General features: G+C 47.9%; 1 protein-coding gene across 1 annotated transcript in view; it reads right to left on the reverse strand.

The window, feature by feature from the left end:
- The window catches only part of DYNC1LI2 (dynein cytoplasmic 1 light intermediate chain 2), a 32,108-nt gene extending 16,140 nt beyond the window's left edge, over positions 1–15,968 (reverse strand). The window contains exons 1-4 of the mRNA XM_040409279.1: positions 15,883–15,968; positions 12,037–12,110; positions 10,737–10,853; positions 7,121–7,351 (exon numbers count right to left, since the gene is read on the reverse strand). Of these exons, the coding sequence (XP_040265213.1) occupies positions 7,121–7,351; positions 10,737–10,853; positions 12,037–12,110; positions 15,883–15,968 (508 nt within the window). The remainder of the gene's footprint in view (positions 1–7,120; positions 7,352–10,736; positions 10,854–12,036; positions 12,111–15,882) is intronic.
- Between the last annotated feature and the right edge of the window lie 2,452 nt (positions 15,969–18,420).

An 18,420-nucleotide genomic window follows, 5' to 3' on the forward strand; every position in this document is an offset into this window, starting at 1 on the left:
TTCAAATGGGACATGGTGTCAAAAAACCAGTCCATAAAAATCAGCCCTCCAAAAACAAAACGGCGCACCTTTCACTCTACGCCCTACTGTGTGCCCGTACAGTAGTTTACGGCCACATATGGGGTGTTTCTGTAAACGGCAGAGTCAGGGCAATAAAGATACAATCTTGTTTGGCTGTTAACCCTTGCTTTGTTAGTGGAAAAAATGTGTTAAAATGAAAAATTAGACAAAAAAATTAAATTCTCAAATTTCCTCCCCATTTGCCAATAACTCTTGTGCAACACCTAAAGGGTTAATAATGTATGCAAAATCAGTTTTGAATACCTTGAGGGGTGTAGTTTCTTAGATGGGGTCATTTTTGGGTGGTTTCTATTATGTAAGCCTCGCAAATCGACTTCAGACCTGAACTGGTCCCTAAAAATTGAGTTTTTGTAAATTTCTGAAAAATTTCAAGATTTGCTTCTAAACTTCTAAGCCTTATAACATCCCCAAAAAATAAAATATCATTCCCAAAACAATTCAAACATGAAGTAGACATATGGGGAATGTAAAGTCATCACAATTTTTTGGGGTATTACTATGTATTACAGAAGTAGAGAAACTGAAACTTTGAAATTTGCAAATTTTTCCAAATTTTTGGTAAATTAGGTATTTTTTTGTGCAAAAATTTTTTTGACTTCATTTTACCAGTGTCATGAAGTACAATATGTGACGAAAAAACAATCTCAGAACGGCCTGGATAAGTCAAAGCGTTTTAAAGTTATTAGCACTTAAAGTGACAATGGTCAGATTTCCAAAAAATGGCCTGGTCCTTAAGGTGAAAATGAGCCCGGTCCTTAAGGGGTTAATGGGATCCATGTGCGATACTCGCCAGGTGTCACACAGCGACGACTGTACTACTGCCCAGCATGCAGCAGCTTCTCTCCACGGGCAGGAGAGGGTGTCTGGACAGACCCTTTAAATCCTTGCATAAAAAAAAATTTTTTTTTGCAAACCTACGCCTGCTCATAGCAGAACTATGCCTTTCATTTCCTGACCTTAGAACAATCCAAAATGCAAGAGGCGTTCACCTTTCAATAAATGTGGCACAAACCACGCCAGCTAGCTTTAATTTTAGACGGGCGTACAAAACACCACTCTTAAAGGGCACCTGTTTGCAACTATGACACTGGCTGACCTGTTACATGTGCACTTGGCAGATGAAGGCATCTGTGTTGGTCCCGTGTCCATGTGCCCGCATTGCTGAGAAACATGATGTTTTATTATATGCAAATGAGACTCTAGGAGCAACGGGGGCGGTGCTGTTACACCTACAGGCTCTGCTCTCTCTGCAACTGCTGTGCCCTCTCCAATTTAATTGACCGGGCCAGGCATGATTATGTTTACACTGCCTGATCTCAAAGTGCAGAGAGAGCTGAGCCTCTAGGTGTAACGGTAATGCCCTCGTTGCTCCTAGAGGCTCATTTGCGTATATTACACCTAATGTTTCTCAGCAATGCGGACACATATGAACATGGGACCACCACAGATGCCTCCAGCTGCTAAGCACACATGTAACAGGTCAGCCAGTGTCATAGGTACAAAACTGCTGACAGATGCCCTTACCAAAATATAAAGTTAACCCTTATTGCTGGGTTGCTCATGTACCAATCTGTGGGCGTCCAACTGCTGGGACCCTCACTGTTCACCACGAGGGTCCCAAGCTCTCCAAACAAATGTAGTGACAGGTCGAGCATGCATGCCTCCACTCCATTTGTTTTCTATGGGACTACTGGAGACGGCAGTGTACATTGCTCAGCTTCCTTGAGCAGTCCCATTCAGAAGGAACGGAGCAGTAGAGTGCAAGCTTCACTGCCACTCCATTCATGCAAGAGAATTGGGACCCCTGTTGTTGTGATCAGAGAGAGCCCCCACTCACTGGATACATAACCCCAATGCCAGGGATCAGCCACCTCCGGGCCTCCAGCTGTTCTGAAACTACAACTCCTAGAATCCTCTTCTTTCCACTTCTCTGGGAGTTACAAGAACAGCCAAGTGTACATGCTGGGAGTTGTAGTCTCACAGCAGCTGGAGTGACGAAGGTTGCCGATCCCTGCCCTATCCATTGGATGGGAAATAAGTTTATATTTTGGATCTTTGCAGGTCAACATCTCTGCTTGCCATTATTGAATGGAAAGCACTGAAAACATGACAATAACACATGTGAGAACACACGGCTGTGCCAATCCTGCTCCCCAGCTTTCCCAGCCTCCTGAGTGACAAGGACTGATACTTACTGTTCGGGGGGGCACGCCGAGCCTCGCTCATGGTTAAATACCGACCACGATGAGGGAATGCATGTATTTATAAGTGACATTCTCCCGGCCTGAAGCCGAGGGCTTGGAAATAAATTGGTTGGGGCTGGACGCGCGGCCGCAGCGCCACGACACCCAGGGACAATATGAAGATGAAACCAGCTTACTCTGGGAGGAGGGAACGAGCTCAGCACAGACAAACAGACGAGTGTTTGCAGAGCGCAGAGACCTGCGGCGACTCCTGGAAGATCAATATTTGCTGGGAAATGACTTCTTCTGACATCCTAATATGTGTCACTTAGGGATTTATAGGAGCGAGAAGAAAGGAAGTAACCTGGGCATCAAATGGGATATTCCGGCTAATTGAAGGGACGATAAAAAAAAAAAAAAAGTTTGGATTCTGTCCCTTATAATCCCAAAATATTACCGTAATTAAAGGAAAACCTCAGTTACAGGCGGCATCTACAGGTATTTTGTTCCCTAGTCTGTCCCCAGCGCAGGTGCATGGGAAAGGTGCGGGGGGGGGGGGGGGGGGGGGGGGGGGTCAGCCCTATGGAAACAAACTTTTATTTCTCATGAGTGACATAGCAATTTTCACACGACAGGTAGCAGCGTAATTGGCAGGATCAACCCTACCAGGGACTAGGGCTGAACCTACTGACGGGTGCTCTTCAAAGCCATGCACTGAACACTGAAGTCCTAATGAATGACGGCAAGCAGAGATCTTGAAAACCGAAAAAATAACATACCGGTAACTTTTCATTATAGAAAAAAATATATAAAATTAAAATTTTTGTTCCTGGAACAGCCCTTTAAGACTCACCTCTCTGATCAACCCCAGGCAAAGATGAAGGTAACAGGACCTCTCTCTCTCCAGGAGTCTAATATTTTGCTTTCTCTTATTTCCAGTTCATGTCCCTTTAATAAATGTAGAACTCATAAAAAAGCAAATATACAGCTGAAAAAATTCCAGAAGAAACTCAAGTGAGCCAATTATTTTATGCCAAAAATAGGATAAAATTTTTTTTTAAAAATTGGCTTCAGACAAGAGCCCCAGGAAGGAAATCAAATCTACAGCGGCCAAGTCCGACGTAGTCCGGGATATGTTCCTATATGTGTAAATCTAGAGGGAAAATGAACATTCGGCAAAATTCTTGTAAAGAAAATCACTTTAAAAAGGGGGTTTGTGGTGACAACAAGCACTGTGTATCTGACCTATGAGGCGATACGGACATTATAGAGAGGGGGTCCCTGCTCGGGAGCCCACTCTATTGGCCAGAATGGGGTAAGATGCTCAGTACTATCACCTCCCAGACTGGCAGACTCCTTGAAAACCCACTGACCACCATGGAAAACCATATTTACAGGTGGATATGCTGGGATTTGTAGTGCTGCCAGAGGATATACTCCACTCGCTGTAGTCCAGTTTCTAGTCAAGTGACAATTTTCCAGTGGAAATGAACAATAAAAACTATATATATATAATATATATATATATATATATATATATATATATATATATATATATATATATATATATATATATATATGGATGAGGCTTCTGCTCATGCACCCTACAGGCAATGCTGCTTGGCAATCGCTTGTCAGCAATCGCTTAGCGTCAATGCACTTCTATAATGAATGAAACTTCTATGCAAATATTATAAAGCATCTGACTGTCTCCAGATGAAAACCATCTGCACCACATGTCTGCACACCGGCCCGTGGGAATGTTCCTCCTGTATGGATCAACATGGTGACTGCCAAACTATGTCCGGCTCAGCACAAACATGTGCGAGGTGCACCCAGCGTGTGAACACCCGAGGAAGCCTCTGCCCCTCCCAAACATAGGCCGGGACGTCAGAGGAATGGTTAGGCTACTTGCACACTAGCGCTTTTGCTGGATCCGGCAGGGTTCAGCAAAAACGCTTCCGTTCTGATAATACAACCATCTGCATCCGTTCAGAACGGATCGGGTTGTATTATCTTTATCATTGCCAAGACGGATCCGTCATGAACTCCATTGAAAGTCAGTGGGGGACGGATCCGTTTTCTATTGTGTCAGAGAAAACGGATCCATCCCCATTGACTTGAATTGTGGGTCATGACAGATTCGTCTTGCTCCGCATCCCAGGACGGAAAGCAAACTGCAACATGCTCTGCGGTACGAGAACGGAACGGAATGCATTTTGGAGAATGCCGTTCTGTTCAGTTACGTTTTATCCCCATTGAAAATATTAACGCTAGTGTGAAAATAGCCTAAAGAGGACGCGTCGCCTCTCCAGACATGGCTACTTCTGCTGTGTGACGACCAATACCACAAAACTGCAGAGCAGGTCGTCAACCAGCTTTCCCAGACTCCTTAGTTATGTAGTAGATAAAAGGAAAATCATAGCCCAGCAAGGGAGATTCATCTAAAGGGACATAATAGCCTATCAGGACAGCCTGGGGATCTACCTGTATGGCTCTGACTCATCCCTGTACATATACAGCGCTGTTTTGGACCTTTAAAGATGGCGCCCTCTCTGGAGCAAAGCAGGGATCATAGCTGCTGGGCGTCTGTTCTTTTACGCAGCAGACACCCCGGGCTAATGTCCGACCATCAATAACACCAGTCAAAGACATTTAACCCCTTGGATGCCTTGGTCAACTGCGACAGCTTTCCCTGGAGCGCTGAGCTGCCGTGGCCCAAACAGCTCTGCCACGCAGCGATTGGAGAAGCCGTGGGCTCTCTGTGGTGGCCTCGGTCCTTCTGAAGGATCCAGGGCTACAACAGCGGTAGTTCCCTATGGAGCCCTGCCATAGGGACATCATAGAACTCCCATAGGCTACAATGGTAATTCATTGCAGTCTATGGGAGAAGTGATCAGATGATTGCACATTAACGTCCCCTAGGGGGATTTAAAGAAAGTTTAAAAAATAAAAATATTTTTTTTTTACTAGTTTACCACTACATTATATGCAATATAAAATGGAGCCATTAGAAAGTACAACTTGTTTCCCAAATAAACAAGCCCTCATACGGTATGTGAACGGGGAAAAAACTAAAAAACTTGGCTCTGGAAAGGCAGGGAATAAAATATAAAAAGACGAAAATGGAAAATCCTCTGGTAAGGAAAGGGTTAAAAGGGTATTCCCACCTTGGACATTTATAGCATATCCACAGCATATGCCCTAAATGTCTGATAGATGCAGGTCCAAACACCTTTGTGTAGAAGTGCGGACCCCTGACAAGCTCGCTGAGGAGACCCCGGCTCCAGGTGGAGAATGAATGAGACGGTGGGAGGGAGCTCAGCTGCGGGACAGATGAGGCTACCGCTCCGTGCATTCTCCACCTGGTGTTATCGGGACCCTCATTCTACACATACGAGTGGGATCCACGTAGATCAGACATTAGTGGCATATCCTGTGCATTTCTCTTAAACATCCGAGCTGGGAACGCCCCTTTAAGGCCCGAGACAATGCACAGGAGCTGAAAATAGTTCAGCTTTCGTTTAGGTCAAAAGAAAACTATCGGGTTGCACTGAAAAGGAATATTTGCACCGGTAACTTTACCTCCTTTCGTAAACAGCAGAGACCATGTTCCCGCCAAGACAAAGTTTCCCACTCGAAGGTCTTGGTTCCCTCCTCTCTTCTCCAGGAACAAAACCCATCAACACCCATTTACTGTACGCTCTGCCAGGGAGGACAGTATAGGGGGGCTGCGGTACTTTGTCCGCTGCATCCTACACTATCAATATCCCCAAAGTAATTACACCCCCATCCGCTCCACTGGACAGCAGCTAAGACCAAAATCGACCCCCTCTTCAAAACATGACAAACCCTTAAAGGGGAGCTCCCTCAAGATAGGTCATCAATATCAGAAAGGTGGGGGTCCGACTCCGCTGTTGGAAGAGAACGCAGCGCTTGTGTGAGCACGGCCTTCCCTTCATTGTTTACCTGCTCGCTGTCATCACAGGCACGAGCAGTGCGATTACAACAGTTCTGCCCCATTCACTGCAATAATCAGGAGATATTCGGCTCCGTCTGCTCCTTCCCACTGAAGTGAATGGGATGAAGGGAGTGTAATTACGCTACTCATCGCTGCAACGTCAATGGCGAGCGGGTACGAGCGCTGCGCTCTCTCCAAACGGCTAATCGGCGGGCGTGCCCCGCTGATCTGATATTGATGACCCCTCCTGAAGAAGACAGATCATTAATGTAGGAAACAGACCAACCCCTTTAAGTGCTTAAGACACGTTAAGGGTGCATTCATACCGGTACACCCCAGGAAGATTTCCTGACACATAACTCGAGGAAGCCTCCCACATACGCCACATGCTTCACTCATAGGCTACATCTTAAAAGAATGTATACCGCACAGTATACGTCGCTCTTACTGGAAGCTGCTGCATAGAATAGTGTAGCTGACTATGCTATTTATACAGATGAAAAGATATACCTGCATATACATCAAAAGCAGGGTGAATGTACCTTGAGCCTGTATGCAAGGTTTCGTTGAACATACTTTAAATTCTGTCGTCTCTGCTTGTTACTACTTTTGGGACATGGCGGTATAGCCCCTACCTACCTCAACCCCCATCAATACATCCTGTGACGGTATATGGAGGTACGGTCCTTGCATTACATGGGTGTGCGGCTCCGGTGATAAGAAATGAACCAGGGAAGGTTCCATCATCATCAGCCAGACACTGGTGGACCCATAACTATAGAAGTGAAGGAACCTTGTTCTCTGCCTCGTGCAGGAGTTATGTGAACGGCTTATTCATCCCAAGGTACAAGGAACTTGCTTGTATAATGTCCGAACCCTTCCCTTTGACACTTACTCTTCTGTTCCAGGTCTCTCATCTCCTCGGGTGGAATCTTCAGCTTGTCTATGTGCTCCCGTAAGACGCTGGCCCACTTCAGCAGCGACTCCATTATCGTCCACGGCCTGGACATGTCTCCCACAAACACAGCCAGCGTGTCCTGGATCGTGTCGGCGGACAGGGCGAATTTTAAAAGGCCTTTGTGGTACAAGTCACCGTCCAAGATCCAGACGTTGCAGCGTGTATGATCTGAAGGCAAAACGAGTAAAGACGGTCATATATATACACGTGAGGGGGGGGGTCCGTAACTGCATGTGTCAGGTGGACCAAACTTCTGGAAATCAGAGTGACAACTGCTCAGAGGCTATAAAGACCACTCACCAGTACTGATGCAGACCTATCCTAGTGAGGCACAAGATTCAACATGCCTCATATACCTCCGTAGAGTGGCTAGCGAGCTGAAGAGATGCAATCTCTGGGATCTTGATTGCTGCGTTTGCTTTCTACCACAATTGGCATTTTCTCGGCAGATCATGTATAGATCCTGGTCTTTACACAGGAATCAGCTCATAGCAATGAGTTGGATCCCACAGCAAAAGCACGCATCGTTTTTGGACAATATCAACCATAATTTGTCACGCGGCTGCTGCTTGGCCGCAAATAGCTGGCAACCGAGAGACGGCAAGAAACGTACCGCAGGCTGCAAATAGTCTGGCTCACTAAAATAGAACCTGATGCTTCTAGATTATGCAAAAGAGCGTCTGCGCAGACAGATAATAGAGACGTCTACAGCGCAGTCACTGAATAGACGATACATCGTCACCTCCCTCTACCTTTCACCATCTCGGCTCATTACACATAAAACAACAGGATTATGGCAGGCTGTGACCTATCCAAGACACTGTCACACTGAGACAGGCAATCTGTCATCTTCTTAAAGGGTCACAGTACCTCAATGCTTTCTAACCTACCATTTAAAGGGCATCTGTCAGCAGTTTTGTACCTATGACACCGGCTGACCTGTTACATGTGCGCTTGGCAGCTGAAGACGTCTGTGTTGGTCCCGTGTTCATATGTGTCCGCATTAATGAGAAAAATGATGTTTTAATATATGCAAATGAGCCTCTAGGAGCAACGGGGGCGTTACCATTACACCTAGAGGCTCTGCTCTCTCTGAATGACAGGTCCAGGCAATGGAAACATCATCACACCTGGCCCTGTCAAAGTGCAGAGGGCACAGCATCAGCAGAGAGAGCTGAGCCTTTAGGTGTAACGGCAACGCCCCCGTTGCTCCTAGGGGCTCATTTGCATATATTAAAACTTCATTTTTCCCAGCAATGCGGACACATATGAACATGGGACCAACACAGATGTCTTCAGTTGCCAAGCGCACATGTAACAGGTCAGCCAGTGTCATAGGGACAAATCTGCTGACAGGTGGGCTTTAAAAGGCTTCCGTCATCAAGAACCTGATTAAAACTGGCTGACTTTAGGCGTGGGCTAATGTCAGCTGAAGCTAACAGTCTTTTGTCCCTTCTTTCTCTTTATTTTATGTAAATGAGCCTCAAGAAGCAATGGCGGTGTTGCCCCTACTCCTAGAGACTCCATTCTCCCTCCTCTGGTCGCCCCCTCATCATGTTGATTGACGGGACCAGGCAGGACGACATGAACGCTACCTGGCACTGTCATTTAAAATAAGGAGGGAGTGGCCAGAGGAGGGAGAACTCGGCCTCTAGGAGCAGGGGCAACACCCCCATTGCTCTTAGAGACTTATTTGCATAAAAGTTGATTTTTCACAAAAACGGAGGCGCATAGAAAGAAGGGACAAAGAGTGTTCGCTTCAGCTGACATTAGCACATGTCTATAGTCAGCCAGTTTAATAACCATGCTCCTGCTGACAAGCCCTTTAAATTCTCAGTCCCTATCTTTTGTCTCTAGGGGTTTACCATCCACAGAGATGCAATATGACACGACTGCATCATCCAATGACGCCTCTATGGATGTAACTTCCATAGGATAATACGCTCATGTGACCTCTGTATACATTACTGTATGTGATATACTGTAATCCTCATCCTCCTGTACTGCCTGGCTCTGAGCACTGAGACAAATAGTGCCAATCCCAGTTGTCTGACCTTCGCTCAAAAGATCCTAAAATACGTGAACAGGCCGTAGTTTATATTTCTTTCTACAGATGAGGCTATAGGTGGCCATACACCGAAGTAGTCCATGCATATGGACAGTATGGCGGCACATGGAGTCCCAGTGAGTCTGTACGATAGAGCTGTGGGTAAGCCATGTGCTGCCCTATAGTGCCCTCTGTTTCCCTAGAATACAATTTACACTTTCAACCTGACACCACAAATCACTGACATCGCTTAAAACAAATGCATTCTGTAAATCAGTGGTCTCCAATGTGCAGTTCAGGGCATGCTGGGAGTTGTAGTTAAGCAACCACCTCTGTAAAACCATGGATGATTCATTATGGCTGGGGGTGGGATGAAATGAATAAGGAAGCATTACTTCCCTCTGCAGAAAAACCTCAACTAGGGGCCTGAAGTCCTCGTCCGCTGCAACCATCACAGTCCACGGCTTGATTTATGTGTAAAGAAGAATTCCGCACTACACTTTGTTTTTTCCATGTTATATCAGTTTCAGGATCTCTGCTTGCTGTCAGTGGCCAGAAACATTCTGGTTTATATATTTAAAACCTGTCCTGCATATAAAGACTGCCTGTATCTTGTAACAAGCCTACTAACTTTATAAGCAGGAAGTAATTGGGACAGGTTTCTTTTCACTGACAGCAAGCATGCAAGATGTTCAAGTGCAAAGTATATTAGTAAATGATTAAATGATCCAGCTCCATAGCACGTTTCTCCCCCAAAAAGTGGACACTGAACACAAAGTGTCAGCCACTGGTACTTAATGGTGCATTCACACGACCGTAAGTGTTTTGCAGTCCGCAAATTGCAGATCCGCAAAACACGGATACCGGCCGTGTGCGTTCTGCAATTTGCGGACCGCACATGACCAGCGCTATATATATATAGTCTGCGGTTCCAGACAAGAATAGTACATTCTCTATCTTTTTGCAGGGCCACGGAACAACGGATGCGGAAAGCACAGTGTGCTGTCCGCATCTTTTGCAGCCCCATTGAAATGAATGGGTCCGCACCCGTTCCACAAATTTGTGGAACGGATGCGGATCCATTTATACGGTCGTGTGAGTGCACCCTTTAGGTGATTTTCCAGGAATTAATTATTGGTGGACTATCCTCAAGATGAGTCATCAAGATCGGATTGTGGGGGTCCAACTCCTGAGACCCCTGCCAATCTGTTTCTTGAAGAGGCTGTAGTGCTTGGACATACGGTGCGGCCTCTTCATGGTATACTAAGCGCAGCACGGCAGTGTCTGAAAGGGAATGAGCTGCACAGCGGCAGTTACTGATGGATGTGATGTCACAAGCCAAGGAAGAGGACCCAGAGCTTGCCCCTTCCTACAGCTGATCAGCAGGGGACAGACCCCCACCGATCAGATGCTGATCATAGGTCATCAATATTTAACTCCTAAACAAGCCATGTCCATCTGATGGGCGCTGTGGACCCATCAGCTGCACAGTGCGGTATTACTCACCGTCTCGGTCCTCATCGTGAATGCTCAGATACAAATATTCCAGGCCTCGCCCTTTCTTGTTGTGCTCCGCTCCTTGTAGTTTTGCCATAAGGGTTGTCTTTCCCGATCCATCTTCCCCTGCACAGACCAAAAGTGCAAATGAGATCAATGCAGGAACAGAGAATAGCTCACCAATCATGGGAAAATGGTTGTGGGATGAGCTCGCTGGTTCTATTACCCAAAAATGTGCCACATGCATAGTGGCCCTTGCCACAACACAGCATAGTGTCATAATGCGGGTTACCCCTGCTGGGAAATTGCCCACATACAGATGACCCCTTTACACTGGCCCAGATAACCGCTAAGAACTGTTTGTAGGGACGCTTGTTAGAGATTATCTGCTGGTGTAAAGATACCACCGATTACCTGGTGAAGGAGCAAAACACTAGTTTATTGGGTAATAAGATGTTTGTGCGGGCACCTAAATCATCGTTTGCCAGTCCTGCCGGCAGACAATGATTATGTATGGGCCGAGCTACGGCATTAGTGATCGCTGCTCTCCATGCTGTGGAGGACATGGTCTCCTTCACTGACAAGCAGGAGATTGTTGGGAAGGAAAGCTTACCTTAAAGGGGCCTTTAGTCACTGTCTTAGGGGCTATTCACACAAACGTATACGTTTACTGGTCGGCAAATCGTGGATCCGCAGAATACGGACGCAGTCCATGTGCATTCCTCACTAACAATGCCAATTCTTGTCCGACAAATGGATAAGAATAGGATAAGGACATGTTCTATCTTGTTTATGGGGCAGAGGAATGGACGCACGGATGCAGACAGCACACAGTGTGCTGTCCGCATTTTTTAGGTCCATGTGCGATCTGAACAAAATGCGGATCGGACGCATACCAAAAACACGGTCGTATGAATAGCAGCGCCTTACTCCTTCTGCTATTGTATTGATTTCATTATCCGCTAAGGTTACCCCGCAGCTAATCAATGGATCGGTGAATTATTACAGCTGTAGGCAAACAGCTCCACGCCGGCGCAACAGGAGCTCCGGGACACCACATCTCTTCATTCAACTGTCCGCCCATGCTGGGAGTAGTAGTTCTGCAATGACTGGAGAGCTATAGGTTGGAAATCTCTGCACTAGCCCAACTGTCTGGGCCAGCCATGGCACCGTGTATGGAGAACGACACCCTGCCGTAATCCACATCACCAGCGAGACGTCTCCCGGCGTATACATCTCACCCTGAAATCACGAATATCACACTTCCGTTAAAAAGGCAGGATGGGAATGATTGCGGGACAGCACTCACCAAACAGCAGGATATTTTTCCCGCTGGGCAGCTTGTTCCGTGCCCTGGTAGAAACATCGCTGAGGATAGACGACCTACAAAAGGACAGAAAGATGGGTTAAAGTTTGTGATGAGCTGAGGAGGACAAGAGCCGCAGGAATAGAGGACGATTTACTACAGGAACGTACAATCGGAACCAATCAACCTCCTCAAACATTCACCGGATAGAAGCTCCTTGTGTCCCTTTAAATGTGGGGGTCATATTTTATTAATGGGCCCCGCTCTATCCGCAGTGCATCTTCCCCCCGATGGATAACAACAACGCATCCTGCGATTTAACCTGTGCGGTAAAACCGAAGGGAGAGCGAGACGACGGCAGCGGGCTGTTAACATATCACTAGAAGACGCTTACATTTAGGGTCCATTCACACGTCCGTGGTGTATTGCGGATCCACAATACCCCGTGCCGCACATGGCCGGCACTAAATAGAAAAGTCCTATTCTTGTCTGCAGCATACGACATGCTCTATTTTCTTGCGGAGCTGCGGACCGGAAGATCGGGGGCCACGCTCCGGAAATGCGGATGCAGAGAGCACATAGTGTGCTCTCCGCATCCATTCCCTCCCCATAGAAAATGAATGGGTCCGCACAATTGCGAAACGGATGCGGACGTGTGAATGGAGCCTTATACTGGATCTCAGCGCATCTTCTGAGCCATAATCCGCATGAAACTGCAGCAAATCGGCATCCTGTGGTTTCCAATGGGAATCTATGTTCCTGTTCATGTATGCAAAACCCGCGCAGAAGCTGTGGCAGCGGAGCGGATTCCCCACGTGTAATTTATCCTGAATAGTGCGCCCGGGCACATACGTAACCACTGCTCCATTCAAAAACCTTCTGACTGGTGGGGGTCCCAGCCATCCTGCGGATATGTATTACATGTTTTATCCCTTTAAGATGAATTGGGCAGAAGAGGTGTCATCCCCTATTACACCTTTATGGCTTACCCACCCCTCTTTCGGTAACTCCTATAGACATCAATGGAGGAGCGGTTTAGGAGGCCCTGTCCTCCTGATGGGTGTGTGGGTCCCACTGGCGGCATACATGTGTAAAAATGGAAATAATTCTTTAAAATGGGATGTCTCAGAAAGACAACCGCCGCCCTGGGGATAGACTGATGGCTGCGGCTCCTGGAGATCAGCATGCATGTAGCATTATATACCGACCATTGGGTATGGCCAGCCACGCAATACATGGGGAGGCCCTCTTACTTCGGGAATCTTAGCTCTGGTTCATAAAGTGGGGTCTCCTTAAGGAGACTTTGCAATCCTCCAAGGGGGAATAATATGCAACGAGGTACCTCTGAAAGAAAGAGAACCGTCTCGCTAGCGCCACCTTTTCACAAGCCTTGGGACAGGACAAGGGAAAAATAGCCAAGTCCTATCCATCCGAAGACAGCTGTTTTGGAGTGCTTGCCCCTCATCAGTACAGAGTAGGACCAAGGCATTGACAAGGAGCAACCCAAAACCGCCGGCTATTTGGCTTTGCTATTGTCCCTTGTCATGTCCCAAGGCTGGATTTTGACTCATGGGGAGCCACTTCCACAAGGTGGCGATAGCGAGACGGCTCCCTTTCCTTAGGAGGCGTCTCAATTTGTTAAAAATTCCATCCCGCCATTTACCAGGGGCCACCATGACCATTCACAGAGGTTGTCACCCAGCTTTCCTAGAATCTGGTCTGTCCGGTCGGACGATGCAGTGGACACACAGCCGATCTGCTGCTCAGGACGCTGGGTGACAACCCCTGTGGGTGCTGTAATCACGGCTACGCTGGTAGTCAGGAGGAAGGCGTCACAGACAAGGACGACCCAAGGATTTTCTGTGGGAATAAGCTGCACGACTCTTACTCACAGACGCCATAAAATCCTAATGACAGAAGCGGCTTCGCAGGGTGTGGTGCTCCCCAAGGTAGGAAGGATTAGCGCTCAGAGCGGCTCACGAAATATCAGAGACGAGAATGCAGCTGGGAGGGGGATCTTAAAGGGGTTGTCCGGGAATAGAAAGGCAGGGCAGCTTCTGTCCATGGGGTTACAGCTCGGCTTCATTGCAATAAATAAGTCTGATCTGCGATACCATACACCGCCTGGGAAACTCTTTTAGAGACGGTCTGAACAACCCCTTTAAGTGCAACGTACAGAGCAACTAAAAATGTATAAGTCTATCATCGTGATGAGAGGACGCGTCTGCTGTAGGAAAAAGTAACAATTCTGCAGCATCTTTCCGCTGCCGTCTATCTTTTATTCCACCTGGAAATGTATGAAACACATACAGAAGGGTGTGCCCCCTCACAGCGGTGAAGGGACTGACACACGATGGCACTGCCCAGCTGTCCATGTATTTCTGCACTTCCAGGAGGTATAAGAGAGGAATGTCACAGCTGCTCCTGTAGGGGAAACATAAGGCAACGTTCACATCTGCATCAAAGGCTCCGTGGATTTTCTGTACCCGGAATAGGAAAAAATAAAAAACTGCGCCGATGTGAACATAGACTAAACCAGACATGTTACTCAGGTCCTCTAGTCTTGAAATAGTTTGTTTCTTCATTAGATCGGTTTCTGGGAAAGATGGGCGACAGATGACACCCCAAATGTCCCGAGTTGGGCAGCAATATGAGAAATCTGCCATTCAAGACTCAATATTTGATTGGTGGGAATCCAACACCCTCGGCTCAAGCACTGGAACTGCACAGCGCCACCCAGCGTATAGTGGACAGAGCTGGTAACTGCAGCACACTTCCCATTCACTTCAGTTGGGACAGCGCTGCAGCAACCGCCATCATGCACTACATTACATACAGCGCCGGAGATACTGCCGATCAGCTCGGGGGCGGGGTGTCGGACCCCCACAGATCAGATATCGGAGGAAAACCCCTTGAAGCCCCTGTGACTGCCACCAAAACAAACCCATCCAGGTGAACGGAGACGATTTCCAGCTGCAAACACCTTCAAAGACCAGCGGTGCCCTCCAACCTGAAGTACAACTCCCAGCAGGTGCAGTCAGGGCCTTCTGGGAGTGGTAGTCGAGATAATCAAAAGACAATAAACGTAATACAATAAACCAGGGATCAGCAACCGTCATCACTCCGGCTGCTGTGACACTACAACTCCCAGCATGCACACGTTGTAACTTCCAAAGAAGTGAAGGCAGCATGCTGGGAGTTGTAGTTTCAGAACAGCTGGATGACAGATCCTATAACCCAATCAGACGCGCGGAACAGCGGCCCAGTATTTAGAATTAGTGTTGAGTGAACTTGTGTGTTAAGTTCTGCGTCTAAAGTTCGGGTTATCGAAGAATCGCGTTCTGGATTCCGCTACCACGGACCACAACAGAATTTAGAATCCATAACGCGAACCTGAACTTTAGACGCCGAACTTAAAACCACAAGTTCGCTCGACACTATTTCGAATTATTATTATTTTTTTTTTTACAATTTGCTGCGAGTAAATGAGGCGTTTTACGAAACCAACGGAACGCGCCATTTATATTACATCATAGAGACAGGAAATACAACTGCAGAGAGCTGTGCCCATCCTGAGTGACGTCATGCACGCCCCCTCCACGGCTTACCAGTTAATGGAGAACTACAAGTCCCAGAAGGCCAAGCTGGGACTACAACCCCCAGCATGCACTGTACTTCCAGCGAGCCTATCACAGTCCTGAGTGACATTATGCACGCCCGACCATGACTTACCAACTAGAGGAGAACTACAAGCCCCAGAATGCCCCCCTCCCCATTATCAGCCACAACTATCCTAGCGCCCGTCTACACACGCCATGTCCCATCCCGCTACCGCAGCGTCCTCCTCACCATAAACTCTGCCCCTCGTCTTCTTCGCCCCCCACTCCCGGTGCCTCCCCCCGGTCAGCACCCAGCAGCTTCCTCTCCGCCGCCATCTTGCCACTGCGGCCACCACAAAGAATGACATCACCCGGTACTCTTTGGAGGACCCACCTCGGAGGTGTCCTGTGAGGTGCCTGAGACGAGAAGAAAAGGTTTCCGCTCCAGTGATCACAGAAAGCGTCAGGGCGTTAGACTAGAAATCCCGGTAAGACCTGGTGATGCGTGATGATAAGACATAGAGAGCTGTCTTGTATCAGGCAGTAATGGGGGCAGCCCAAGCGTCTGGGTCTTCAGGACAGGGGTGCGGTCATCCCTGGAGGAGCCGCCCTTTGTCCGACGTTGCCATCTGCTGGTGAGACGGTGGTATGACAGGACAAAATGTCAAGGCGAAGATTTCTCAAACTGGTGTAAAGGAAAACTGTCTTAGGGCTCATGCACACAAACCATTATTTTTTGTCCGTGTCTGTTCCGTTTTCTATTGCAGCCCGTATGCTGAACCATTCATTTCAATGGGGCTGCAAAAAAAAAAATTACTCCATGTGCATTCCATATCCGTATGTCCGCGAGTCTGTTCCGCAAAAAAATAGATCATGTCCATGACAGGCATTGTTACAATGCTAAAAAAAATGGACGTAATACAGAAGTCACTTGGATGTCATCCGGTTTCTTTGTGGATTCATGTTTTGCGGACCGCAAAATACATACGATCGTGTGCATGAGGCCTAAGAGTCCATTCGCACGTCCGTAGTGTATTGCGGATCCGCCAAAGCCGGGGGGGGGGGGGGAAACACCTTCTCCCTGTGACATTCTGTGACGCTGTGCGCTGCGATAAGACAGCGATACAGCCAGAAGCTGATGTCTCCTCCCTGGTGTTCCGATGCTGTTACTTAGCATACAGCGCGGGAGACTGTAACGGGGGCCACAGCGGCGCAACGGAGCGGTGCCCAGAAATAATAGTAAGTGCAGGGACATCCCCCATGTATGCCCTACATGTCCTGCTACTTAGTTAATAAAGCATGGCGCCATGACTGCGGCAGCGGCCCTTGTGTTCTCCCTCTTGCCCAGGGTCCAATCAATATTAAAGACGGCCCTGCTCCCAACTTTAGAAAATTGTAACGAGGGGCAATTTTTTTCTTACCAGGCCGTTAGGAAGAAAGTGTTCAGCCTCCTCGATGTCCTTGCAGGAATGGCCTGATACCTGTGGCCGGACTTTAGACGTCTGAAGAGATGATGGCCCGGATGGGAGTGGTCATAGGATATTTTCAGAGCCCTGGAGCGCAGTCTGTTGGAGAGGACAGAGTCAAGGGGTGGTAGTGGCAGTCGAGTAGTTCTCCCCGCCGAGCTGATGACCCTTTGTAGTTTGCGCTTGTCACTGGCTGATGAGCCGGCATACAAAACCAGAAGAGACGAGCACAGGACCGACTCGATGGTACAGGAACAGAAGGACTTCAGTAGGTCCTGAGCCATGCCGAACTTCCTCAGTTGTCGAAGGAAGTAGAGCCGCTGGTGAGCTTTCTTTATGATGGACGAGATGTTGGGACGCCAGGATAGGTCCTCAGAGATTGTCGTGCCTAGGAGGCGGGCACTGGGTACCCTTGCGACTTCAGATCCGTCAATGTAGGTCGGGGGGGACGGGGGGAACTACCTTTCTCTTCCTGAAGTCGATGACCAGCTCGACCGTCTTTGTGGTGTTTAGGACCAGATTGTGCGCGCCACACCAGTTGCTGACCCTGTCGATTTCCTTACGGTAGGCCTGCTCATCGCTGTCGCTAATCAGGCCCACGAGTGTGGTGTCATCCGCAAACTTGATGACTTTAACTGAGGCCTCCTCCGATCTGCACTCGTTCGTGTACAGAGAGAACAGGAATGGAGATAGTACACATCCCCGAGGGGCGCCAGTGTTGGTGACCCTCGGTTTGGAGGTCAGATTGCCTAATCTGACGACCTGGGACCTGTTAGTGAGAAAGTCCATGATCCAATGTCGTAGTGTTGGGTGGACATCAAGCGCCGTGAGGTTCTTCTGCAGGATGCTGGGGGAGATTTTAATAAAAGCCGAGCTGAAGTCTAGAAGGAGGATTCTCGCGTATGTGTTGGGTTTGTCGAGGTGTTCAGTGACGTATTCTAGACACATGTTAATCGCATCGTCAGTGGATCTGTTTGCCCTGTAGGCGAATTGCAGAGGGTCCAGCCCCCTTCACAGAATTAATGTTCACATGTGCCCACTTCACAGTTTTTATGCTCAGATGTGCCCCCTCACAGCAGTTATACCCAAATATGTGCCCACTCACAGTAGTTTTGCCCACATATGTGCCCCTCACAGCAGTTATGCCCACATATGTGCCTCCTCACAGTATCTATGCCCAGATATGTGCCCCCTCACAGTATCTATGCCCAGATATGTGCCCCCTCACAGTAGTTTTTCCCAGATATGTGCCCCCTCACAGTATCTATGCCATGATATGTGCCCCCTCACAGTAGTTATGCCAAGATATATGTCCCCTTCAC

Source organism: Bufo bufo, chromosome 10 (genome assembly GCF_905171765.1).
Source record: "Bufo bufo chromosome 10, aBufBuf1.1, whole genome shotgun sequence".
In the NCBI taxonomy this organism is placed as follows: Eukaryota; Metazoa; Chordata; class Amphibia; order Anura; family Bufonidae; genus Bufo; species Bufo bufo.